At 35.1% G+C, this 26,931-nt stretch overlaps 1 protein-coding gene across 1 annotated transcript in view; it reads left to right on the forward strand.

Moving 5' to 3' along the window:
* The window catches only part of ASCC3 (activating signal cointegrator 1 complex subunit 3), a 254,014-nt gene that overhangs the window by 35,668 nt on the left and 191,415 nt on the right, over window positions 1-26,931 (forward strand). The window contains exons 5-8 of the mRNA XM_085217585.1: window positions 10,962-11,082; window positions 13,513-13,720; window positions 14,463-14,604; window positions 15,154-15,279. Of these exons, the coding sequence (XP_085073711.1) occupies window positions 10,962-11,082; window positions 13,513-13,720; window positions 14,463-14,604; window positions 15,154-15,279 (597 nt within the window). The remainder of the gene's footprint in view (window positions 1-10,961; window positions 11,083-13,512; window positions 13,721-14,462; window positions 14,605-15,153; window positions 15,280-26,931) is intronic.

A 26,931-nucleotide genomic window follows, 5' to 3' on the forward strand; every position in this document is an offset into this window, starting at 1 on the left:
GTTCATAGAGAGCAGTACCCATTATGAGAAAGTACATGCATATATGGATCACCCCTGTGGTGGTTTATCTTTATCTTATCATCAAAGCTTCTAACGTGGTTTGAGTCTGCCTTTTCAAGCTCCTATTCTTTTCTTTAAAATTTTATTAAATTTACTAAGATTTTTGCAAAGCTTGGGTGTCATTATTCTTGACCATAAAGCTTATCTGTTCACCACTGATACAGAGAAAATAATCTAGTTATTTTTGTTACAGTTTTATCCTTTTTCAGTTTCAGCCTTCTCTTTGAAATCAGTCTGACGTATACAGCTCTGTTGATGTCCAAGAACTGTTGAAACCTCAAGGATGACACGAAACTGTCTTTTTGTAAAAACAGGTCCATGCTGTCTCCCTTCATAAGAAACCAAACTGAAGAATAGAGTTTGAGTGCTGTTTTTTTTTTGAGTACAGAACATAAGAAATGATGAAAAAGCCACAGTGAGAGCCAGGAGATGCTAGGGTTCATCCTGGTATTAGTAGCTGGTTGATCTCCTTTCTGTCAGTAACTTCTCCTATCAACTCGTTTACTTTTGTGAAGTTTTGTACTGTGAGAGCGCCTGTTATATCTCTGAGGTAGCATGAGGCTTGATCTATTAATTGTAACTTTTGAATCAGCTTCAATATGTCATTAAACATAATGAGATTTGCTTCTAGAGTGAGCCACCCTGTAGTTGATAGGATTTTTGCCTAAAAGTTTCTTTTCATGCTGAGATGCTCTTTTCAAATACAAATAGAGACATAAGGGCTCACAAGGTCTGCAAGACATGGTCAGATGGAGCCTGGAAGATGGAGGCTGATTTAGTTAACTAGAGATACAACATTATATTCTACCAAATCATTTTATAGGGGGGAAAAAAAACAAACCCAAACTGACAGTTGAGTCTTAAAATTCACGTATCTGGATTTCCTGTGGCTCTTAGTATTCCATGGTTTCAATTTTCCCATGTCCGCAGGGTTTTGCTGGCTGATGGAGTTTGTGCTGGTGCACACTGCTGTCATTCACAGAATAAAAAGGCAAGAAGAGCGATGGCTTGGATCGATCTTCTTTACAGGCTACTTACTATTTCTGAAAATTTGTATTTGTTGAATTTGGAAGTAACCAGGGGCTCAAAACCTGTTTGGTAGTTCACTTGTGAAAAATCACAGTGATTTTTGTAGGCTTTTTTCCATGGTAAGCTAAGCTTAAAATTCATCTTTCCTTGACTGAAGCACTTCTTTGCATCTAAAATAACCCAAAAGCAGTGTTTCGGGTAAAATCTTGCCTTTTTTAGCTTCTTGCCCACTTGGGCACATCGCAAGGCTGGTGCTGGAAAGCAGAGCCTGGGGCTCACCAATATCTGCAGGGGTTTATGGTCTTCCACAGCACAGCCCGGAGGAAGATGGCCGGGACTGTCGAGTTTCGTTGGACAATATTAAAACTGAGACTTTACTATTCTAATTGAGAGGGATCTAGATTTTGGGATTAGAGTTGCTTGTCACTCTTTGTCATCCACCTCTGTTAAGCAACATGAGATAGATGCTCAGCTTTTTGGTGTATCCTTGTACATTGTGATTGTAAATTGATAGCAGAGGTATAGGATGACCAAGCATCTGTGTAGCATCTTTACAAATAATCATTCAGTAATTCCAAGTGAGCCTATAGTAGTTAGAAATGGCACCTGCTGCCCATTCTTCTCAAATGCAGTGATTAGCTAATTTTAGGGTTTGGGGTTTTTTTGAAAATTGATAAATAGCTGATCCCAGAATACCACTGAAGATAGATACTAGCTTAAGGAATCCTATAGCAGCAGATGTTTCTACACTGAAATTGATCTTCAAGGTGTGCTTTTTAAAAGGCAAATCAATAGTCTGACATTTGTGGCTTTTCAACAAATATTTTAGAATTATGCTGTCTCAAGTTATGCTATTTTTTATGTAAGAACATTTAGGAGATATCTATAACAAGAACAAAAAGGAAATTATATGAATAAGATGACTGTTTTAGGCCCATTTAGGTGTACTGAAATACAATTTTTATTTCTTTCCAAAAGAAAAGATAACTACCATTCTTTTTCCCTGTAGTTGATCAATTTCAATGTTTTAACTTTAGATTTCAGTTTGATTAAAAAAAAAAAAAGTCTCATGCTCCTAATGCCTGGTACTTGTAGTCTGTGAAATTACCATGTTGTGATATTCCTTCTGGATTTTTTTCTTTCATGCATTTGTGCAAGTGTGTAGTTGCAGTGAAATTTGTATTTTATTCTTTGGAAACTTTTCTTTGTGAAATACAGAAATAAGAGGGTAATGCCAACATATGGAAGAGAGGCTATTGCAAAGAATAATTGGTTGTGTATTTATTACCACTTATTGTATTGCTGATCTAAAAATGTCTAATGCGTAAACCACCTTTCCAGTGCATCTTGTTGCTCTGCAAGTTTATTAACAAAGTAACCAGAAGTTGAATGTCATGCAAGAATTTATTATCAGTGCATTATCTTTCCATGTATCTTTCCCAAAGTCAGTGTTATATAAAAACCTTTTTTAATCAGCCGTGTATTGTCTTATAAATAAGAAGTTTATTTATTGCCTTTATTTTAATGGTACTCCTAGAATATTGCTGTTATTTTCTTCTAGTTTCCGACTTTGTATTTAATTTATTATTTTTTTTCTCATAATCCACTGAAAGTGAAATCCAAAAATTTAAACCCTACTCCTTTCACATAGGGACTTTTAGGACTTCTATTGTGACAAGTGGGAACTTTTCTTTCCCCCTTATGAAGCTGGCACTTAACTTTGCTTGAGGCTGTCTGATGACTAGTTTGCTGTACAGGCACATTGTTCTGTCATAGTGATCCCTGAGTGTTCTGCACATGAATACTCAGCAGCTCATCCTCGAAGCATTGGAAGTGCTCATCCATTGTTTAATTCCGATGCAAGGCAGTTAGGCTGAGTTTGCTCAGACTATACAAGTCTGCTAGGTAGAAAGGCTTGGTGTAATTAGAATATCACTTCTCTCTAGGTGGAATTAGTGTGCTAGGCTGTGTACTCAAAAAATAAGTCTTTTGTTATTTAATCAAGGCAGCCTTTGCAGCCTCTAGTCCAAGAAAAATGTTGAAGTTTCTCTATACTTCTTTAAATGAAGAATTTGTCAGTTACTAAGTAGTTTCTAGAACTGATGAAAATTGAGACCATGCTATGGAGAGGATTTTTGCAAGTCTGTTTCAAAATTTGTCTTGTAAAAAACAATCATTTGTGAACAAGACCTAACATTGCTACACCTGCATTTAGTGATGTGGTACTGAAAAAAATTGTGTACATGTGTAGGGAGATGCCCTGGTTGGTATTGTTTCATTTATTGGTGCAGACCCACATAGTATGCAGACTCAAGCAGGGCAACAGGATTCTTCCTGGCCTGTTGTTTGCAGTTGAAAAAAAAACTTTCTGGAACTTTTTGAATTCCCTCCCGCCTCACAGAAGGACAGAAATCAAGAAGATGCCCTTGAGTGGGAGATAATTTCATGTAAGCACAGAGTTCATGGTTCTCTACCTCATATTTGAGGTCAGCGTAGGGAGATGATTATTCTAAGACCTCTTCTAAATTGTAGCTTGTAAAATTGTGATGTGAATATTACTTTTAATATTACAATAGTTAGTTCAATACAGCTACAAGATTTTAAGTTCAACAGTATGGATGGACTTTTTATGGCTAAGCCTGACCCAAAAATAATTTCCTTTGTATGTATCATTGAGATTCAGCTTCTTGTTTATTAGGTGCTCTGGTAGATAGACTGCTTTCTGCAGATCTCTGTTTCCTTGCCTTTTCTATATAACTAGCATATACTCAGTAAAAATTACTAGCATGGGGACCATGCCTCACCATTCTAATGCAATGTGACACATCTTGTCTTCTGGTTCCTAGATTGATTACTTATCACACTTTCTTCCAGATATTAAGGCTGTGCACATAAAATGAAATTTAAAAAAATCATTCAAACGAATGAGAGTGACCATATATCACATCAACTGTGTATTCATGGTCACTGAGTAGTAGCTGAAGTCATCTGCTACTTTTATTGAAGACATTCAGGGTTGCCTTTTGGGCGCAATGTGTTACTGCTTCAAGGGACGTAATAGTTTGGCTGGTATTCAAGATAGTGCTGACCGATACACAGCCTCTCCAACTGTTGGCTGCTGTCTAGTTTGCCTCATAATAACTTAATAAAAAGGCAGCTGACAATTTTTGCTAAATTCCTTTGCCTCCTCTCAGGATCTAGGATATTGACATTTCATACCAGAATAATGTATAATAATGTGTATAACGTGATGAGGACGTGGACTACAGAGTTATACCACTTTGTGCCACTTCCTCTCAGGGCCATACAAAGTTGTCCAAACAAGATTATACAGATCTTTTTCCTACTATGCTGAGCTGAAAGGCTTATGTTCTGAGTATCTGTGATCTGAGACCTGCACCCAACCTTTTTTAATTTTTTTTTAAATAGCTTGCAATGTTACTCAGCACTTAACCTTATTTTCTGCAGTCATACTAAATTATTAACAGCATTTGGGTTATGGGTTTAAAATGCCAGAAACATGTCTGCTCTTCAAACCCAGTCTCTCTTTATCTCCAGCATAGATTTCTTTTTTGTCCTGTTGTTGGGATGAGCAATTGAGATAAGCAGAGGAAGTGAATTTATTAGAAATAATTATGAGACTAGAAAGGGTTGAAAATATCTAATAGAACTTGCTGTTACTTCAGTAAGTTCTTCATTAAAAGATGCCATTATGCTGTCATCAAAATAGTCCCCAACTATACTATCCTTCTAAGATTTATTAATTCTAGTTGGCATTTGAATGCTACAAATTTTATCCTGTGGGCTATTAGATTGGATATGACCCTGCAATAACTCCTGGCTTTGATTAATGGAGAGTGTTTCATTTGGAACAAAACTTAATAATTAGCTTCTTAAACTATACAAATTGCAAGGACTGGATCATAGTTCTTTTTATTCTCCACTCTCATTCTAGAATTAAATATTGTGTCTAAAATTCTTTCCTCTTAAGGCAAGAGGAAAAGAATTTTCTCAATTTTCTCTTGAGAGGCAAGTAGCAGGAATATTCAGCATTTTCAGTTGATGTCTGTAACTAATTTTTTCGTTCTTTCGTGATGAAATGTAAGTTCAGTACTATGAATGATTTTAACAGCAAGAATAAAATGAGCCTGTTCTATGGGAGAGTCTTTGTGGCTTTTTTTTAATATTAAAATTTGTAGTAAACACTTATCTTGCTCCTATATTTCTGGGTATGAATATGTTCCAGGCAGAGCATAAGGAAATAACAGTTAACTGTGACAGAACAATGAATGGATCACAATTCAATGAATTCATGTTTCTCAGTCCTCAAAAAAGGTAATAAAACCCCTAAATGCTTACCCTCTGCAGTTTGAGAGCAGCTCCTAACATAAAAGAGCTGGAAAGCTGAGATGGCAAGCCTTCCTAAGAAAGAAAGAGAAGAAACTGTTAGGGCCCAAACCAATGTTGAGCCAGGCCCCAGTCACAGTAACCTGTCCATTTGTTGTCTTTCTTTTTGCTACAGAATGTATAATTTTTGAATTAATCAATGTCTATAAATATCTAAGGTGCGGGAGGCAAAGGGAGAAGGCCAGACTCTTTTCAGCAGTGCGTGGTGATGGGACAAGGGGAAATGGCCACAAACTGAAGCATAGGAAGTTACACACAAATACCTGTGAACTTCTACATGGTAGGGTGCTGGAGCACTGAAACAGGCTGCCCAGAGAGGTGGTGGGGTCTCCTGTGGAGACATTCCAGACCTGCCTGGAAACCTACCTGTGCAAACTCCTGTAGGAAGCTTGTTTTGGCAGGGGGGTTGGACTAGATGATCTCTCGAGGTCCCTTCTAGCCCCTACCGTTCTGTGGTTCTTTGCTTCTGAATTGGAATAGGGTAAGTATTATTGTATCAGAAGAAAGCATCATTTTTGGAAGCAGGAGGAGGTTGAGGATAACTTCGTAGTTGCAATCATTTTGCGTTATGTTTTAGCAATTAAAAGGGGTATTATCTTAAAATTAGGCTGACTAGAAACCAATGAGTTATGAAAAGGCTTATTTTTAAAGTTTTCAGCTCTCTACCTGTTCAGATTTCTGTTACTTGTCTCCTGCTGTCTATGATGTCTCAACACATAGTAGCTAGCAGTTTATATCTGAGCAGAAATATTCAATTTCAATTTAGGAGTTTATTTAGGAATCTGAGTTTATTTGTGCTGGAGACCACACAGAAGAAAAAGAGTTCAGCTCATGTATGAGAATGTTCACTATGCAAAGACCAAACACAAATTGCTATTATTTTGTGTGTTGAGAGAACTATACGCTAAAAGCATGGATGAGCAAATGTGGGGCAGCCTGGAGGACAAGAGTTATGATCCCTTATTTAAGTACTACAAATGGAATGAATAGAAAGTTCAAAGTTTGTGTGTTTCCTGTAAAAATAGAATGTATCAAGAATTAACTAAGTAATGTAACTGCAAAAGATATAAAAATGTTGTGAATAAATGTGTTAATGCAGTGCAGAAAGGAAAGTGTATTGGTAACAATGTTTTTCTTAGAGATTACACAGCTTCTTGTAAAGCATAAAGCATGGATGTCCAACCATTGGGCTTGCCTCAGCTGCACTGAATGAAGAGGAAGTATCTTGGACCACGTATAAAATATTATAATGTAGTTAATGTATAGAAATAACAAAGCTTATTCTTCTAATTTTTATATTGCAACATAAAAAGAAAAGCAACAAAAGCATGATTGGACCTTGTTTTAGTGAAAGTAATGCATCAGTATCTAGTTTAATGGCAGTGATTGCAATTCTTAGTGACTTCTCAGAGTGCTCATCAGAGTTGTTTTTTTCTTTTTGAAATTTCACACTTTCTGTGCTTTATCCTTGAGAACAGTTGTTCACAAAGGTGCGTACTGCTAAAAAACAATGACATGAATAAGGCAAGATTTTTGAAGCAAGAGATAACTTTCTTTTTTGCAGATACTGTATTTATGTTGCCTGGAAAGTGAAGTTACAAATACATTATTTTTTTTTAAATCTTGAAACCTATTTTCTAATTCTTTTATCAAAGTGGAAGACAGGGCTGGCTGCCTGTTTGTCGCTGTTCACAAGACTGTGTTTAGCCAGTGTATCAAAATCCATAAACTTTTGTCGTATCTTGACTTAGCAGTGTGTACTGCATCTGTCTCCTGTCCTGATTTCAGCCCAGACAGTGCCAATGACACACTGATGTTTGATTGTTGCTGAGTGATGGGTGCATGCCTGGGGCTGAGCTGGGCTATGCAGTGAGGAAGAGCTGCTGCCATGATGACGCAGGGCAAGTAGTAGCCACAGGATAGGCTGGGCTGGGCTGCATGCAGCCCATGGAAGATGGATTGAGCATGCCTTCCCATAGGTTTTATGGGGAAGTTTTCCTTTTCTATAGTGAGTATTAGGAATTTCTGTGCAGCTTACACTAGATTTATTTGTCCAGAGAATCACTGCATTTGGTCAGGGTGAGGGTCTTCATCACTTCAAGGATTCACAGCTTTCTTAAGCTTTGTTTTATAGAAAAACTGTTTTTCTTTGACCACTGCTTATAGTGTTTGATTATTTATGGAAATATTCCATAAAGTTGCAGGGCAGGTACCCTAAATTCTGTCATGAGAAATGAATGCTATGTGTGTTAGAAAACTGCATTTCTGTGAAAAGTAATAAATTTTTACTTTGTGAGTGAATACTGCAAAGCAACTATAATAAGCAGTCATTAAGCATTGTGTCTCCATTTGAACATGCTAACTTGGGAATTGTGTTAACTTTAAGTACTATTGGTATAGTGAATTTTCCTGTTTTGCAGCTGATTTAGCCATTCCTGTCTGACAATAATCTTAATGTATACCATCAAAATAAATAAATAAATAAAACTACTGTAGAAAAGTGGGAGTCTAGCAAAAGGGCACTGTTTCTTAAACATGTCTCTGCTGTGATGCTTCTTTTCTCCTACTAGATACAGGATAGTTTTAAATCAACAGAGCTCCTAGTTTTCTCTTTTCTGCTCTTTGATTTAGACAGTCAATCTGTTGCTATGAAGAGCTTTCCAGTGTAAGATTGATAGTAGTAGTGAGGCTACTTTGCACAAACTTTTACACCTCTTTCCCTCTTGAGTAAGATAAACTGTGTTGTTTTTTTTTTTAAAACTCATGTTTACTTATTAGACTTTGATCAAGATTACTTGTGTAGTGTGACTATTAAAAAAGAAGGCAAATTTTGTGTTTTATCTGAAGATGCCAGGCTCTACATTCACTTGATTGAAGTTGGATCCAAGAAGAAGTGTTTATTTCCTCTCTAGCTCATAAATCAATTTTCATGAGTTACCTTGTGGTTCAGTTGTTTAGATTTTTACATCATAGAAGTTCACGTTGTTTTTTCCTTAGTTAATTACTGGGAAATAAGACTTAAAGAATCCAGCAAAAGTCAGAAGTTTTTCTGAAATGACAAAGTCTTTTGAATGGACTTTGAGATGTTTTGAAAGTCTAAGCAAATGAGAAGATAGAGAACTGCATTTTGAAACATCAGGATTCTGTGCCAGTTCTTAATACCTTAATTAGAAAGCAGTGATTTACTCCCTATTTATTCCCTATATGAAAATACATCTGGTGATTAGTAAAATGTTGGCCTTGCAGACTAGTCCTCAAGTTCAGTTATTTCTGCTCTTTGCCATTTCTTTCTTCCATTGTCACCATTTCTACTATCAGTGGTAGATGGTGACAGATGTGTAACTTAATTGCCACATCCTAGCACTTACTCTTACCTCTTGGTTTAGCTCTTTATGATTGTTTCCTACCTGTGTTCTCTGGCAAGCTCCCAATAGGTGTGAGACAATCTATCAGTCAGTTAGAACAGGCCATTGTTGTTGGTCTTCTATATTGTTTCCCTTCTTCTCTCTGTCTTGGACAGTGATCTCAGTTTCACTTATCTGTTTAAAATGTTCTCAAAGCCTCCCTCCTTTTTAGACAGTAGAAGGCTTGCTAGATTACGTAGACTGTTCTCAAACTGCTGCAGCAAATTAATACTGCATTCTGTTCACAAATCACGAAGGCAAAATGAAGTGATTTTTATGTAAGTATTGCAGAGATTGTCATGTGTAGTACCACGAGTTTGATTCTGTTTGAGCTGTGTGAGCTCTCTGGAGACTAGGATATGTCTTTTTATCCCTAGTGAGTTAGGGGCTCAAAAGGAAAGAACTTAAATGAAATGAGAAATGCTGTCTTATGGTAGCATCTGCCTCTGGTCCTGAAGTAAGATGTGGCATGTATCTTTAGTGCTTCTTTGTGCCATTCTGCTATTCCGACCAGTTCAAATAGCTTTGATATGGATAGTTCTTGAGTGTATATGGGAAAACAGGAGCAGAAGGATGCCTTCCTCTTCTAAAACCATCTCCAATATGCCAATTTAAACAAACAAAGCATATTTTCTGATGGATCCTTTTCCAGTTTGTTTCAAGTCGTAGAGATGCTTTGGAGTCTTCTACAGAAGTTCTATAATCAGTGTTTTAGGAATAATGTGTTGCTTGACTTTTTTTGTTATGATTTTTATTTATTTATTGTCAAAGCGGTAAGTCTGAATATGCCTTGTGTGTGCTTCCTTGAATATTTCAGCTCAGATCTGGATGAATTTCCCTGTCCTGATCATATTCTGTAATTGGCAAAACAGTAGCAAAATTTGTATTTAGTCCTTCTACCATGAAGCTATTTCAAACTCTTGCTGTGTTTTAAATTAATTTTCCTTCTGCCATACACATTTATACTTATAAAATACTCGCTTTTCAAATTTGCCAGTACTAGCTTGCTGCTTTCTTTTTTGGTATATAAACAAAACCCTCTTACATCTTTATCTGAAGTTGGCTAAATGTAGCAGTGAAGTGACGGAGAATAGCTATGTAAAAGACAAGAATTAATGATGATTGTTAGAGAAGGCTGGATAAAAAGAAATCCATTATAGTTTGAGATCCTTGTCAACAAAATTGATGTCTAGCCAGCAGCTTAATGTCCTGTATTTTTTGTACTGTTACTTTTATCTGAATGGAGGATTTTCTATTTGGCCAAATTTATTGCATTCTTTTCATAATTTTTTTCCAGACTGCTTCTTCAGTTTTCAGTAGGTGGTTACTTTAATAAAAGAAATGCACAAGTTAATAAATTTCATGGTCTCTGCAAACACTGACATCACTGTACTGTTTTGCACACCTGGTGTTTTTCTATGAAACCCTGAGCATTAGAAGTAAAACATTTCTTCCTCTTTACTATTAAATGGCAACTTATTTTTTGAAGTACAGACTTGTCTAAAATGAAGAATCTCAGATCTGCTGCTCTTGACACTGTTCAAAATTTTGCAGATATGTAAGAAGCAGTATAATGGTATTTCCCAGAGGGTAGTAATCAGAGGTGGCCACAGCAAAATTCTGTAAGGACCTAGCAAATTAAATACAGGATAGTAAGCAAGCCCTCTCCTCTTTGCATGATAGGAGCAGAAATATTTGAGTCCTACAGTACCAAAGTTTTACTCTTTCATAAAATGATACATGAAAATACATCATAAATGTAAGAAAATTGCATAAAGTTTAGTGTTGAGAAGAGTTAAATTTTATGCAGGAATCTCAAAAAGAAATGATATTTTCTTTAATACAGAAAACCAACAGATTAAGTCTTTTCAACTGAAAACTATTCTCTTTTTGTTGCAGAGAACCTAGATGATTGCTAGCAATGATGCCTTTTGGGTTGAATTAGTTGGAGTTGAAAGTCTTTAAACTCACTGTTAACATCCCGTAACAGGGATGGAAATTCTGCAGCTTTATTTTTAATTTTATGCTAATTTGGACAACGTCTTGTGACTTTCTTTGTAGCTATTTGAACTGCTAGGCCCTGAGGGTTTTGAACTTATAGAGAAGCTCCTACAGAACAGATCTGTGATTGTGGAAAAATCTTTGACTTGTCAAAATGATAACAAGTTCCAGACTCTGCAAGGTAAGCAACAATAAAATTGTTGTTCTAAAAAAACTCGTTGGTAATGGTAGGGTTTTTATATCAGAGTAAATGAGTGCATGTTGTATATTTACATTTCAAGTGCGTATAGGCATGTATAATTTTTAAATAATTGTATTGACAGTTGCATCTATTTCAGTGCACTACCATGACAACAAGTTGATAATCAGTTATTCCTCATCTGCTGTACTATCCACCTCAGAGATATCATCATATAAATATCTTAGGGAGAAAAAGCACAATAACCACCACTTCTGGAGGAAAAAAAAAAAAGTTAAACCAAAGGATGGATATATGGAAGGAATAAAGGAGTTCAAGTTTTATACTCTGATTTTTTTTTTATAAGATTAATAGCCCACACAGAGTAATAGTTTTAAAATGTTCTACAAATGGCTGCTTAAAAACAAGTGTTCCCATTTTCTGTCCTGACAAAAAGTAAATCTGACTGAATAGGTTGTGACTTGGGATAAATCTTGCAAAGATGAAGCATCATGAATCCACTGTGTGTTCACAATGCGTGAAAAAAAAGATAGTTAAAGCTGATACTGCTGGACTCTTGTATCCTCACAGTAATTTCAAAATGCAAATAAACCATAATTTGTCTACCTTAAATATAATGTTATTTAGGCAAATGTTTGGAAGTTCACCTTCTGCTGTACTGATGATTTGTCTAAACTCATCAGAAAAAACATAAGTTTTATTTGCTAGTGATTTCAAAGCAGAAAATATGAGTATAACAAGATTTTGTTCTTGGAGTTTTTTTTTGCCTTCTCAAATAATCACAAGAAAAAAATTATATACATCAGAAACTAAACTATTATAGACTTTCTGCAATGTATAATTTTTTACAAAAGTATTTTTTTAATAAAATTATTTTGGAAGCTATTGTAAATTTATTCTTCAGTATGTCATTCTGCTAGAATGTAGAGGAAGAATATTTTCAGTATTGCACTTTTGAGAAGAGGTTTTTCCACTGATGGCCTAGCTTTTCTTTCACTAGTAAAGAAGTCAGTGATGTTTGAGTATCTTCTCTGAGACTGAAGATGCTCTGTCCCAAGTTCAGTTTGTTTGTTTTAGTAGGGCTATCTGCTTTTCATTTGATTGAAGTGTAATTCCTAATGGGTACTGAAGTCTCAGCTTGCAAAAACTGTGTGGGGAAGGAAGCCATTTGGATTTGGAAAAGCAGTCAACTTTGAGCTCTATGTGTCTTGAGAAGATAGACACAAGCAAGGAAGTGTGCATATACTGATTGTTTATAGCATGATTATTACTATAAAAATTCCACTGCTATAAAGGTGATTGTTGTGCTTATTGAATAAAGTAGCCCTGGTGTGTTATGTCTGAATTAAATTTAGGCAGAAAATTGAATCCATTGTTATCCCCTTTAAAAAAGAGACAGAGAGAGTTAATGCTATTGCTATGGGCATTCTGACAGTTTATTGTTTTTTTTTTTTCAACAATATCTAATAAGTTGTAGGCACTTTATTCAGTATGCATGCTCGAAGTACAATTTTCACTGTTACTATTGGTTTAAAAAAAAAACTGGCACAAATTCTTTAAAATGTCACTCAAGTGAGTTTATTTGATAAAAAGAAGTATTCAGTTTTCAACTTCGGGGTAAGCTGCAGCAGTCAAACTTCCATAAGCTAATAATCTATTTGCAGAATTTTCAAGTTAGATGTTTAAAAATACTGGTACATTTAAAAACAAACAAAAATCCATTGTGTTGCATATAGAAGACTTGATTGTGTCTTTGTTTTAAGTTTGGAGTAAATAACAATAATGGCATTGGAAAAACAGATGTGATCGGGCTTTATCGAGTTCCTTGAATTTATTGTGTACTGTAACTGTTCAGTTGTGTATTGTAACTGTTTAATCCTACTGCTTTTCCACATAAAAGGAAGGAGTCCTTGTGGCTGTACAGAATAAGATTTTTTTCTCAGTTGTTCAGGGAAATTAAGCTGTTGATATGCTTTCAATGCAGTCATGTTATATTGTTATATAGTAAATACACAAAACGCTAGGTGAAGAGACTGTTTAAAAAAAAAAAAAACAACCTGTTTAGTCTACATGCACAATCTTTTTACTTTGCAACGTATGCGCATAAGGTGACAAATAAGTGACTTTTCCAGTGTTGATGAAATTATAAGTCCCCAAAAGGTAGCCCCTCCTTTTGCTGCTAGCTTTCAGTATTCCCCCTCTTGCATTGGGATTAATTTTTCTTGTATGGTGACTTAAAGTGTCCTACCTTCAAGTGATGAGCTGTTACTACTTATGGATTCTTAAGACCAACTTCTGTATAATCAAATAAGGTTAAGCCTTTTAAAAACACACATATTTAGAAGAATACTGGGCAACAAAAATGATGGAATCCAGTACTTACGAAGATGCACGCCTGTTTTGATGTTGCAGAGCAGTGCAAGAAGTTTATAAGTGAAAATGCTAAACCCAATTATGGCTGTCAAGTTACAATTCAGTCTGAACAAGAAAAGCTGTTAATGAAACAGTATCGTCGTGAAGAAAAACGAAATGCCAGAAGAGAAAAACAAGCTGGGGAAGATGGAGAAGTATCTGGTGAAGGACTTGCGTGCTTTGATCCCAGAGAGCTGAGAATGCAAAGGTAATAGACGTCAAACGTAGAAAAATACTTCTGTTGTAATTGCTATTTCAACCTATCATAAATGTTTATTTTCTTTTAATTTGCTTTGTGGATGAGGTGATTTTTGACTTCAAGTCACGTGTAGAATTTGTTTAATATGAAAACCTTATTTTCATGAAAAGAGAGCAGTGATCTGCTTAATGAAAATCTTCTTGGTCTCATCTACGTGGGTTGGAGATGCAGATTGGAGGGGCAGGCTATCTTTCTTACTTTCTGTATGCACACTTCTTGCTTAAGATTTATGAACTCTGTACTAAATCTATCAAACTATCTTTTTTTTTTTCCTTCTCCAGATTAATGGGTACTATTTTCCGTGTTATCAACTAAAGGTAGTGGGAAGAATAAGGGAGGGTAAAAATAAGATTCAAATAAGGTGTTGCATTTCATATTGAGAAGAATATAGAGGTACTGGTATTTAACTGTGAATACTTGTTGCTATATTATGTAAAAAGATGCAAAGCTGCATTAGTTTAGGGAGCCAGCCTTGCAATGATTGTATTGATTTTTATTTAACAAGTGTGCTATAAGGACATAGTTTAACTAATGCCAGTGAATAACACAGTAAAATTCCATTGTTAATAATTTTATACAATGCTTTTTTTCCTTACATTTCGCTAACTCTTGCTCTGACTTCAATGTACAGGCCCAGCTTTTGTGATGGCTGCCTGCAATAAGCAGAATTGCTGCTATTTTATGTTTACAGGGAACTAGCACTTTTGAATGCTCGAAGTATGCCTATCCTAGGTAGACAGAGAGAGGTGGACTTTGAAAGAATTCATTATCCACATGTTTATGATTCCCGAGCTGAAGCTATGAAAACATCAGCATTCATTGGAGGTGCAAAGGTATGTGCATGGCCCTTCTACAGCAATATAACTATCCCCATGAGCAAAGTGCAGCAAGTTTCCCTTTGTTCTCTGGGAACTAATGGGAATCCTATGCATCAAGCTGTGCTTCTTTACATAGTTTCTTCAATACTCACATTTTGTTTTTATTTTGACCCTAAAAGAAATAAATACATTCATATTTGTAGTACAGTTTATTTTTATTTCTAGAGTCGCTTAAGTCATTAGAATAATATTTTTCTCCTTCTAGTTTTTGTAAACCATTGAATTGACTTTATGAAATTTCTATTCTTGAAATGTAATAAAATGGAGTTATCTTTTTCTGTTTTTTTTTTTTAATCCTTTTGAAACCATTTTCTGAGAAGTAAAACTGATTATTTTCCATTTAGGAGGTTCTATGCTATCTGTAAAATGAATCAAAGAGAATTGCTTTTATTTGGGATTCCTTTTTTTGAAGGAAAGTAATGAGGCACTGTTTGAAGTGGCCTACAAGTAATTAAATTTCCTGTTTTCATATCTTCAATTAATTTTCCTGTAATATTGTTTTAGGTGTTCTTACCAGAATCAGTTCAGAGAGAGAACAACAAAATGTATGAAGAGGTGAAGATCCCCCATAGTGAACCAATGCCCATTGGCATTGAAGAGAAAATTGTTTACATTAAAGACTTAGATGAGGTGAGTAAAGCAGTTGAGAGATATGAAATTAATTTTTACTTTGCTATTAAAAAATTTTAGGAGGAAACATTACCGCTTAATAATGTGGTTTGTAATGTGCAAATGTAGCCATTTAATTTCATCACTAATTTTGAGAATATTTGTTGGCGGATGTTGTTTAGTTCATGACAAATCTGATCACAGAAATTCCTTCTCTAAACTATTACTTTGTGAGCTGCAGTTCTCAGTTCCTTTTTCATTACCTATTCAGCTATTTGTGGTTTAGAGCTGTGACTTGAATCACTAAAATGTTCCTTGAAAAATAAAGAAACAAGGGAAGAAGATTATTGCCATTCTGTTCTCTTTCTGTAGGCCACAGTTCTTTCTCTTGACTTCTGAAGACTGGCTAGTGACTGCTCTGCACTGTTGTGCAGATTAGTCTTATAGCATGATGCTGGTGCATAATACTGAGTACTGTGTACTGTACAGGGTGCAAAACCTTCTGGAATACTGCTCTGGAGTAGCAAAAAGGCTGCATTATTAATAATAAAAAAAATAATTAAAAAATAGCAATAAATGTGGTTTAGTATTCACAGTCTAGAACCAGCAATATTCTATCGCATGTACTTGCTTGCTTTTCATTGTATGTGTCAAATCAGTTCAGGAATGTAATGTCTGCTCCTGATTTCAGTGGGGACATCAAGAGCAAGCCATATGTGCATGTGAAGAAATCTTTGTTTCTTAGTTCTTCAGTGGCATACAGCATGAAAAAATGCTTTTTCCTGTAGGAAAACAGGAAATGAGAATATAAATCTACTGCAGTTACCCAGAGGACTTCATTGAGGTTTTAGTAAGGACTGTCTTACACTGATTTAACTCTTTGAAAACAGAGGACGATTTAATTTTAAAATTGGAATCTATTATTCTGTGCTTGAGTGACAGTACCTACTGCCATGTTATGAAGTGACTGACAGCTTAACTAGATAGAAAAGTTAAGCCGCTGCATTTCATATGTGACAATGAATGCGATGTTTCACATGACAGTTTTAAACACGACAGCTTTTTGCAATGAAATGTCTCTCCTTTAAGCACAGGTCTAAATATTACCTATTAACCTATAAAGTTTTACTAGAAGTACCAATATTTCAAGACACACAACTTGCCAGAAAAATATAGATCTGATAGAAGAATAAACATCTAAAGGAAATAGTTTACTGATACATATATATAGATATATAGTGTTATGGAATGCATCAATTATGCAGATTTTATAAATTTTTCACGATCTGTTAGGCTTTGTATCATCAAGAGGTATACTTTTCAGTTTTAAAGTGAAATTCTGAAATAGAAATCATCTTTATATCCATAATTCCTACTTACTAGATATCTAACAAGTTGTCAGCAGCAAAGAATTTTGAATGTGTGATACTTATGTATTTAAACATAGGCATATTTCAGCAGAGTGATGATGCTTCTTAGATTTGACTTATGGCACTTTTTTTTTTTTAACAGCTGGTGCGTATTCTTTTTTAGAGGGGGGAAATCATAGAATCATTTAGGCTAGAGAAGACCCACAGGATCATCAAGTCCAACACAGACCTAACAATCACAGACGGTAGCACTCAGCACAGTGGTATTATAAAGGAACCTACTTCTTGGTTTGAAAATTTCAAGTGCTAACTGCACAAATTTAAGGTTAAAAACCTGAATTGCATTTATTTAATCTATTTTCCCAGAGGATTGAAAAGAACTAAATCTGACTGTGAAGTGTTTGTTTATGCAAGAACTTAGTCTCGTAGGAGCTTTACTTTTTAGTCTGTGTATTTTCATTTGCACAAGAGTGATTTTAAATACTATATGTGCATTTCTCTTCAGTTATGGTTTTGGTCACAGGTGTTAAGGTGCAATCTTTGACTATGTAATATTTACATAGGTGAATGTTCTGTTTAAATTTAATCTTCAAAGTTCTTAAGTATAGATCTGAGATCATGATAAGGAGTTCACTTATATTTTGACCTTTTAAGCAAAAGATAAACCTCTGGATCATGCAAGCTGAAGTAATCTTTCATTTAAAATATCTTAAGTATTGACTTAGATTATTTGTATTTCTGTTACTTAGGTTGACATAAACATTGACTGAGGACATAAATATATTCCTCTAATAATTTTAACAAATCACGTTAATAAAACTGTAGACTCATTTTTTTGGCACAAATGTGGGGCAAAATGGCAAAACAGAATCAACACTGAAGGGGAAAAAAGTACCTCAAACTAGCACGAGCCTCAGAACTCTTATTTGTAGCTTGGCAGTATAATCAGAACACACTTTGAGCTCCACTCCAGAATAAATAAATAACGTATTTTCATTAAAATATTATATTTAGGTTCAGTAAAGCATTATCTGAATCCTTATGGCTAGATTGGCTATGATAGAGATACTAAAGTAAAGCTCATGATTTAAACAGGCAAAATCCAAATTCTTACTGATGCTTAATTTCATAATGTACTGATTGCAAATGAGAGATGAGATGGCCAACCTTTCATGCTTTATCGTCTATAAAAGGACAGTGTACCATCTGTCATAAACTGCTGACATTAGCAGCAGTTTTAATACCCCTACCTCTCTGTGCTTCAGTTTGTACTGCCTCTCCTCCTGCCACAGTCTAATTCCATGGGTGTCATCTCATTTTCTTTCTTTCCTATGCCTGTTGAGTGGAAGATGCTGTGCTGCCGCTCAGGAGCATCTCTTGTGTTGTCAGTAGATGAGGTGCCCACATCCCACAGAAGGAGTTGCACAGAGAAGGAAAGCATACTTGCTTTACTCCAAGGCAGCAAATCCCATCTCCAACTCTATTTGTAGATGATTATTATTGGCATTTACTGGTATTTGGAGAGCTGTGTTTTCACCACAGTACAAGCACAAGTCGCTTGTAACTAGCTAGTTGGTCACATCTGTTTGGTCTGAAGAATTACTCTACTGTTTCTTACAAAAGGTGCATGCTAGGTTGTTTCAGTAACAAGAATGTGAAAAAACAGAGCAAGTGCAAGCTTAAATGTATGAGCTTTTGGCTGCTTGACATGCAGCTTGACTGCTACTGAAATATAGTTTTGTACTTACTATAAAGGTGGTTTTGCACCAGACATTTTGCCAAATAAATGTGTTTCTGAAGTCATAAACTCAGGTCAGGGAAAGTTCTTCAAGAATGTGAAAACAGATTTTACCTAACAAATTACTTTTGGTGAAAAATGACTACAGGTTTTTACCTAAAGTGGGTTTCAGGATTTATTTCTTTGTTTCATGCCATAGCCATTTCCTTCTACTAACACTTAAGATTTTTTTTTTCCCTCTGCATTATATGAAGGAATTATTACAAAATCAATATTCCCTTTTTCTCCTGCAATGTTTTCTTGCTTTTTGAATTGTACAAACAGACCCACTGAATCAAAGTGTAGATGCGGTTGCATAAATTACATTTTTCACATCCTGAGTACTTGAACATTTATTCTACAGTTGATCTCAGTGTATATTTCATTTGCATATTATCCAAATATCAATTGACTGTTGGACTGATTAGTTTAAAAAATATTTCTAATATTATTGAAATTTTGTCATTTATCCAATGAAAGCATACTAGGAAATTGCTCTAAAAAAACCTTCAAGTTCCACAAATGTTATTCCCAACTTAAAAATAAAAAAATAAAAATCTTTATACAGTGTTTAAAAGAGCTGTTAATAACACAATAAAACTGTGTGATAGAGCAAATTCTCAGCTACAAAACAAAACTGCTGGCTATGCTTGTAGAAATCTGCACCAGTGGAGATGATTGAAACACACCACCTGTCATCTCACTGTGCTCAAATCCACTCTCTGGTCTCCATAAATGTTCTCAAACACAGATGAATGTCAATGAGTGCAGCCTTTTTTTCATGTGAAGGAATTCAGTTCCACACCTTTGCTTCATATGCACTTCCATATCAGACACCATTTTTTCAGACTGCCCCTCTGTCACATAGCAACAACATGTAATAGAATATTGGCAAGCCTCTACTGCCATACCACCAAGTCCATCTCTGATGTCATGGGCCAACATAATAAAATAGGAGGTATTACTTTTGGAATTAGGGTTATCTTCACTTTCATGAGTGAGTGTTAAATGTGCAATGACAATTATTAGTGAGTGTTCTAAAGGGGTTAAGTGTGCAATAACAAACCAGTAGTTTGTGATCTGTATTGCGTAAAATTATTATCTTTTGCATAGGAAAATCCTGTTTTTAATACGAATTACTTCATCATCAAAGAGATCTGTTGCCGTGGCACACAATCTGTACAATGGAATTCTGGTCTCAGTACTTGCTCGTAATCCAATGTTGAAGAATCTATCACTAAAATGAAATTACAGAAGAAGTAGATATATAATCAGTGAATAAATTTGTAATTAAGACATATTTAATGGATGGATGATTTTGTCTGAAACTGATTTCCCATACGATGGTTCTTTCAATATATACATCTCCTGAAATTAAAGGAACATTGTTTTGTAATTAGCAAGCTATTTAAAAAAAAAAATTGAAATTGTGGTAAGGATTATGACATACTCTTAAATATACCTTTAACACTGTCGTTGAGTGGACCTGTCAACACAGGGTGAAAAACTGAAACTATTCTGAAGCACCACTGCATGTGACATGACTGGCATCTTGCTCATAATCTGTGATGCTGCTTCCATTCTCAGTCCAAAATTATCCTAAGTACTTTGGGGAAAAAAATAAAAAAGCAGTAATACTTAAATTTTATATATTTATTGTTTGTACATTTGCAACACATGGTGTTTTTGTTTCCTCTCTACAGTTACCTGTAGGGAGGCTGTGGTGAAGTGATGGTCAGCCTCTTTTCCCATGTAGCTAGCAATAGGACTAGAGGAAATGGCCTCAAGTTGCACTGGGGAGATTCAAGTTGGACGTTAGGAAATAATAATTCTCTGAGAGAGTGGTCAGGCACTGGAATGGGCTGCTCAGGGAGGTGGTTGAGTCACTGTTCCTGGTGGTGTTGAAGAAATGTTTCCTGTTGTCCTGAGGGATATGGTTTAATGGGAAATATCGGTGGCAGTTGAACTGGATGATCTAGGAAGTCTTTTATCTAAGCTCAGTGATTCTATGATTCTATATGCAAACTTCCTATTAATTATTAGTTGATTTTTTTGAAGATGTGTCGACAGTTTATGGGCTGGTTTGGCCCGGATCCGTGACTAGCGGGGAGGAGGGATCCATGCCTCCAGAAAAGGGAAATTGGACCCCAAAATAATTAAAAGCAGTGGCAACAATCTGAGGAGAAATAATTAATTTACTAAATATGGTATTGGGATGCAAGATAACAAACTATAGTACAATATATTTAGAATTGAAGCTAATAAATCAAATATAATGAGAGAGAGTGCGTCCAAAAGGTGGATAGGCCTCACCATAACACTGAGATGTGATATGTGCAGGCCAGTTAAGCAGCAGGGAGGAGAGCCTGATGAAGAAGAGCACATCAGGTGACCTTGCCAGGAGTTATATCTCTTCTCTGATCGCAAAGCCCCTGAGATATGTAGTTGTTCTTCTCTTCTGGACAGGTGCTCGGAACTGGAGCATTAACACTTTAACTCCCAGTGCACTACGTGATGTCATGATGTAGAATACTGATAACCAAAATTCATAAAACATGACAAGATGCTTTTTAACAAAGCCATCACCACTGTCTTATGTATCTTCTCCTCCTTCCCCTCTGTCTCCTTCAGCTACCCAGAGTTTTACTTTAAAAAAAAAAAAAAAAAAAAATTAGTGGAAAGAAATGATTTGCCTGCCTACTCATCTCCCTTTTCTGTATACAGAAAAAACCCCCAAAACAACAACAGCAACAACAACAAAAACAGATCTGCGCACCACATACAGCTGCGTGTGGGTTGCAAAAGAGAGGGGAACATGGTGAATTATTGGGGATGGATGTAAACAGAAGTGTCATCTTGTCAGATATTATGAAGAACAGAAAGCATCTTTCACTGAGTAGCAGACCATACATACTAAAACAATGTGTCAATACACTATTATGGAAGTAATATGCAAGTTCATCTCTTTTGGTACAGGAAGGAACGTGTCTTATTGCTCATGATTTTCAGAGCTAGGAATTATGTAAGTGATCCGATGTAAGTAAACCTGTATTTGCTAAAATTAGGTACTCTTTAGTGTGTTCATATGGTGTGACTTTTATTTTTGGTGTAATTATGTTGATTGAATCATTATACTGTTTTCATTTAAAAGTAGACTATTGTTTTTAGAAATTAGAAGATATTCAACAGAGAATTGTAATGAACTCAAGCTTTTATTTTCGTGGCATGAGAATGGGGAAGTAATAGAAAGATATTTTAAATTTTAGGGTACTGGTATGACTGGAGAAATTCACAGGTATCCATTTGCATCTAATTTTCAGTTGGTACAGTGTCTCCTTGATTAAAAGAAAAAATAATTTGCGATCAACTTTTTTCTTATTCCAAAACAATGTTCCCTGTCTACCTGTCCTAATTCTCTCTTTTCATAGGCTTGACAGCAGGTATGTTTGCTTTGGTTTGATTCTTCTAGAATCAGACTGATTATAGGTGTCCTTGGTAATATGGGCTTCTTCAGATCATCTACACAGATTTTTAAGATGAATTCCCACAAAGGTGAAACAATGCCTTTTGGTTGGTTTTTTGGCCCGTAGGATTCTCTTTACTTTTCAGGTATGACCTATTTTGTAGTGCCTTAAAATTGTCTCTGCTTATGTTATGATCTGATCATTTGTTCTTTGAGTTGCGTTGTCATGTGAGGTTTAATTGAAGATTTTTCCTAGTCTTCTATTGTTTTTAAGATCATGAAAGTTTTCATTGTTTTCCTCTAAAAATCAGTTTCTAAATGCTGTTAGGGAAGTATTTTTTATAATGCATTATAGCAATATGTATTTTCAATGTCAGCTTATCTGTTTACATACTCACATAAGAGTTTTGGTTATTATGTTACCTAAACAAGCTGCACTTAAGGTACTAGAGATGCTAAGGATGGCAAGGATGCTATGAAAATTTAATACATGTGATTTTATTTTCAGTGGTTTGGTATTAGTGAAAATATTTTAAAAAATATTAAAAAGAAAAAAACCACCATCACTGATAAACATATGTATAGCAAGAAAATTCTTTAGAATTTGAAATGCTTTCAAGTGTTCTTTCATTATTGATGTTGTAATTGAAATTTACAACTGTTATTGAAAGCAGTTGTGTAAAATCTGGGTTATCATTTCTCAGGCAGTATAGTTTTAATAACAATAATTCATTGGCTATATGGGACAAAGCCTAATACTGAGCATTCTTTATATTAGTGAATATAGAGAATTTCAGTTCTTTCAGTTTTTTAAACTCATCTGTGTATGAATTATGCAAAATGCGCTGAAAAATCTTGTTTTTATTATGCAACTCTCTTTGGATTGTTGCATATTCTTGTAGTTATTTGGGTTTGGGATTGCTTCCGTCTCCTTCATGCAAATAACAAGTGTAGATAAAAGATACACATCTTAATATTAACATGAGGTAAAATTGACTTGAAGGAACCATTAAGCCTGTTTCATTTTCTACACAGCTGCTGAGTGTGTGTATGTTGTGTAGTGGCGCCTCTGAAATTGTTGAAAATCTGATCGGAACGCTTACAAAGGCTAACCAGTAAAGGGCTCCAGCTGCTGAGAAACACCTGCTGAGCCACTGTGGGAATTAGGTACATCTGTCTGTAACTAAAAGTAATCAAACAAAATACCTACTTACACCTGTCAGCCTGTCAGGACTTTAATTTGTGTAAAGATTCAACCAATGAAAGTCCAATGATTTAGAATTCCTTTAAAAAGGGGGAAAAAGTGCAGAAAGGTTCAACAGAAGTATGTTGAAGATCCTCATTGAACTGCTGTTGTACATTATTTTAATAAAAACAAGCCCAGATGTGGCAGCCAAAAGTCACAGTTACACTGTACTGGGTCTTACTAGAGGATGCATGCAATATCAAAGAGGTAATACTACTGTTTGGCTTATTTTAAGGTCCTCTGGAGAGGCTCAAGTGTGTGTTTCCTGATTCATTATAGCATATTTGATTTGCTGAGGATGATAGCATGCAATTTCTTTTTTAAAATCAGATGTCATTAAACATATTTCCTAAATATTTCTATAGCAGTTCCCAATCCATGGTAACTTTACCTCAATAGTTCAGCTTCCCTCATCTACCTGTTGTTTTCCTACAGTGGATCAAGCAGAATAACTTCTGGGAGTGCTGTTGGTTTCTTTGGGAGAATGAAATAGTTGTATTCTGATAGAAAAAAAAAAAATACTGATTGTGCTCACGGTCTTCTCTAGTACAATGTAGGAAAAAATCATTTAACTTTTATATTGTAAAACAGGTACTCCCTTCTTGGTTAGCAGTAGTTTGAAATTAACTGGAGAACAAAGTTGAGCTGCAGAAAAATTATAACACCAATATTTATTCCTCCAGGAATATTCTTCTCCCATTTTTACTCAATGGTTTAAAGTAATTACTAGTTTTAACTGTAATTACCCTTTAGAGTAGTATTTTAGTTTGTCTTTTTTGTTAGATGTTTTTAGGAAGAAAAAGTTTATAGCTTGCTCTTAACGTATAACATAAATAATATAACATAAGTAAATAATTTGGAAATACTACACTGAAACATGAAATGTTAGAACTGATATCTTAAAGTGCGTAAGATAGGATTGAATTAAGTAGGTTTTCTTATTTTTCAGGGTTTTTTTCCCCTTTAAAAAAATCTGTACTTTAGACATATATAAAAATATGAAATGCTGTCACCCTGCTCTCCTAAAGACTATATTTTTAAATTTGCTTTCAAGGGAAGACAACATTTAGTTTACCAATTGTGATATTGGGCAGATTGTCAATTCAGTGATTTGTGTTTTAAATTTTATATGGTAAAACCAATTGCCAATAAAAATTCCTGAGGCATTTCAAATAGGCATGTTCTACCACAGCATGTAGCACAGAGAAATCCAATTTTCTGGTTGGTAGTGGGTTTATTTTCCCGTCTTGTATTTAATCACTGTAGTATTTGAAATCCAGTTGTACTTACCTGCTGATATTGAAGTTATCGTGTTTACTGACTTCACTAAATTAGAATAATAAGTGAAATATTTAAACAGAGAAAACTTACTGAAGGTTTGTCTTTCATTCTTGAGAGAGGTACATTTTTGCTGTGTTAACTAAAGATAAACACTTTTTAGTATAAAGCACAGGAAGTGATCTGCAAATGTTTTAATGCAAGCGACGAAAAGTGGTTTTAGTCATTTTGATGAGTAAGACTGGACAGCAAATGAAGTGCTTCTTCTGTGTACTGTTAGGATATAGCTATTTCTGAATGAAAATTCAAGTACAAGTGTGGACAAGGAATGCAGTAACCTACTTTACTTTGATAGCATACCTAAAGGCACAGTTTAATTCTTAGGAGTAATCAGTCATCAGTGTGAAAAATAGTGTTTGAAATTCTGTTTAAAATTACACTCAAGACCAAATTTAATTTTTATTTGTATGAAATGTAATTTCAAAGTGAGAACTTTCAAAGATGAGGGAAGAGCATATGCTAATTCTGATTGTCTTATAAATATTATAGCATAACTCTTACTTTCGTTTGCCTGATTTCAATATTTGTCTTTAATCAATACAAGTTTCAGTGCTGAGTTGGAGAAATGAAATCTCTTATCTCTGATAAGAATAGTCCCAAGTCCTGGACGGTTAAGCATGAGACTGCTTCCTTGCCAGGCTGATTCCTTAGGTGGACATGTTTTTGCTTACTTGTTATCAAGCCAAGCAGGAAGACTTAAGCCTTTCTCAAGTTTTGTAGCAATAATTTGCCTACATCAGAAAAGACTGTTTTGCATACTGATAGCTACTATAGCAGGAAATTAAATTTAACAAAAAGTCTAGAACAGTTATATCCTGCAGCATGTATCTTTTCAAGGTATGTGTGATAGTTTTGTTAAATCTGTAGTGCTGCTTGCAGTGAAAGAAATGTTTTATTTCATCAGCTTTTCAGTTTTTACAACTTTGTGGTTTTCCGTGTCCTAATTTTCTGTGATCCTAAATTCAGAGACTTGCTGAATGGAAATACTCAGACGCAGCCCTTTAGAACATTTTGTGTCTTAATTTTGACCTGTATCATTCATAGTATTCAGGGAGCATGGCCTGCTTCAAATTAGATTCTTTTCATCTGATTTGTCTCTTCTTTATGGTCACCATTTTCCAGGTTTGTGCCAAAAGCAAACTACAGTTTTTCTATCAGTACTATCCATCTCTACTAGATTTTCCAGGCTAAGCTAGTTGCAGTAGCCATGCTTATTTTTGAAATGTGTTTTTGTCCTCATCAACATTTATTTATGCTACTGGTGTTAGCCAACTTACTGCTTAGAAATCATAGATTGGTTTGGGTTGGAAGGGACCTTTAAAATCAACTAGTTCCAACCGCCCTGCTATAGGCAGGAACACCTCCCTCTAGACCAGGCTGCTCAAAGCCCCATCCAGCCTGACCTTGAACGCTTTCAGGGAGAGGGCATTCACAACCTCACTGGGCAACATGTTCCAGTGTCTCACCACCCTCACAGTAAAGAACTTCTTCCTGATATGTAATCTAAATCTATTTTCTTTCAGTTTAAAACAATTTCCCCTTGACCAGATACTACATGCCCTAATGTTATAGGACAAGACTGTATGTTTAATTTCTCCCAAATGAAGAGGAAGATTTCTTACGTTGCCCCCCCTAGAGATTAACAGAAGTTGGACCTGTATATTCCTACAAGCAGCGGTTTTAAGAAAACACCTTGACGTACTTTAAGAATATTAAGGAATCACAATTAAGAAATTAATTATGGGATTGTGAAAAAAATTTTTCTGAAGATACTTACTCCTGAGTTTAGACAGTTATATTTCTGCTTCAGTTAAAAAGCTGCTTCTTTAAATAATACAGGTTTTGTGCAATGTAGTGTTTTGGTAATTGAGCATAATCACTGGTTGTGTTTTGAGTTTTCCTCTGTGTATCATTTATTATAAACACTGCAAAGCATTTATAAATAGCTTTTAAAACCAATTAGGTGGAATAGGAGGGGAAAAAATACAACCCTTTTCACAGACCTGCAAAGAAATCTCAAAATGAAGTAACAGGCAAGTTACAAACCTAAAATGACTAATGATGCCATAAAAATATTTGACTGAGCCATGATAGCACTAATGTAAGCAGCAGATCTCCAGGAAGTCCATTAGCACTTTATAATGATCTGCTTCATGAAGATGAAAGGAATTTTGAAGATGATACACCAACTAAACGTTGTGTACAGAAAACCTGATGCAAAGCAAATAAGCTTGTGTGTTCTTATAAGCAAAATAAATTGTAAAAGAATACTGATAGAAAAGACTATTGTAACACTGAAATTCACCTACTTATAGAACTAACTTAATGAAAAGTTGAGGAAGTACTGGTGTTGCATACATATTTTTTTTTCTTCACCAAAAACACTTTATAGTGTAGAATAGTTATTTCAGTAAATTTCAGACATGCTCAGATATCCCAATCCTACAAATACAACCATGAAACTTGATTTGAATGGAAC

This window comes from Meleagris gallopavo, chromosome 2, assembly GCF_905368555.1.
Source record: "Meleagris gallopavo chromosome 2, MGAL_WU_HG_1.1, whole genome shotgun sequence".
Lineage (NCBI taxonomy): Eukaryota > Metazoa > Chordata > Aves > Galliformes > Phasianidae > Meleagris > Meleagris gallopavo.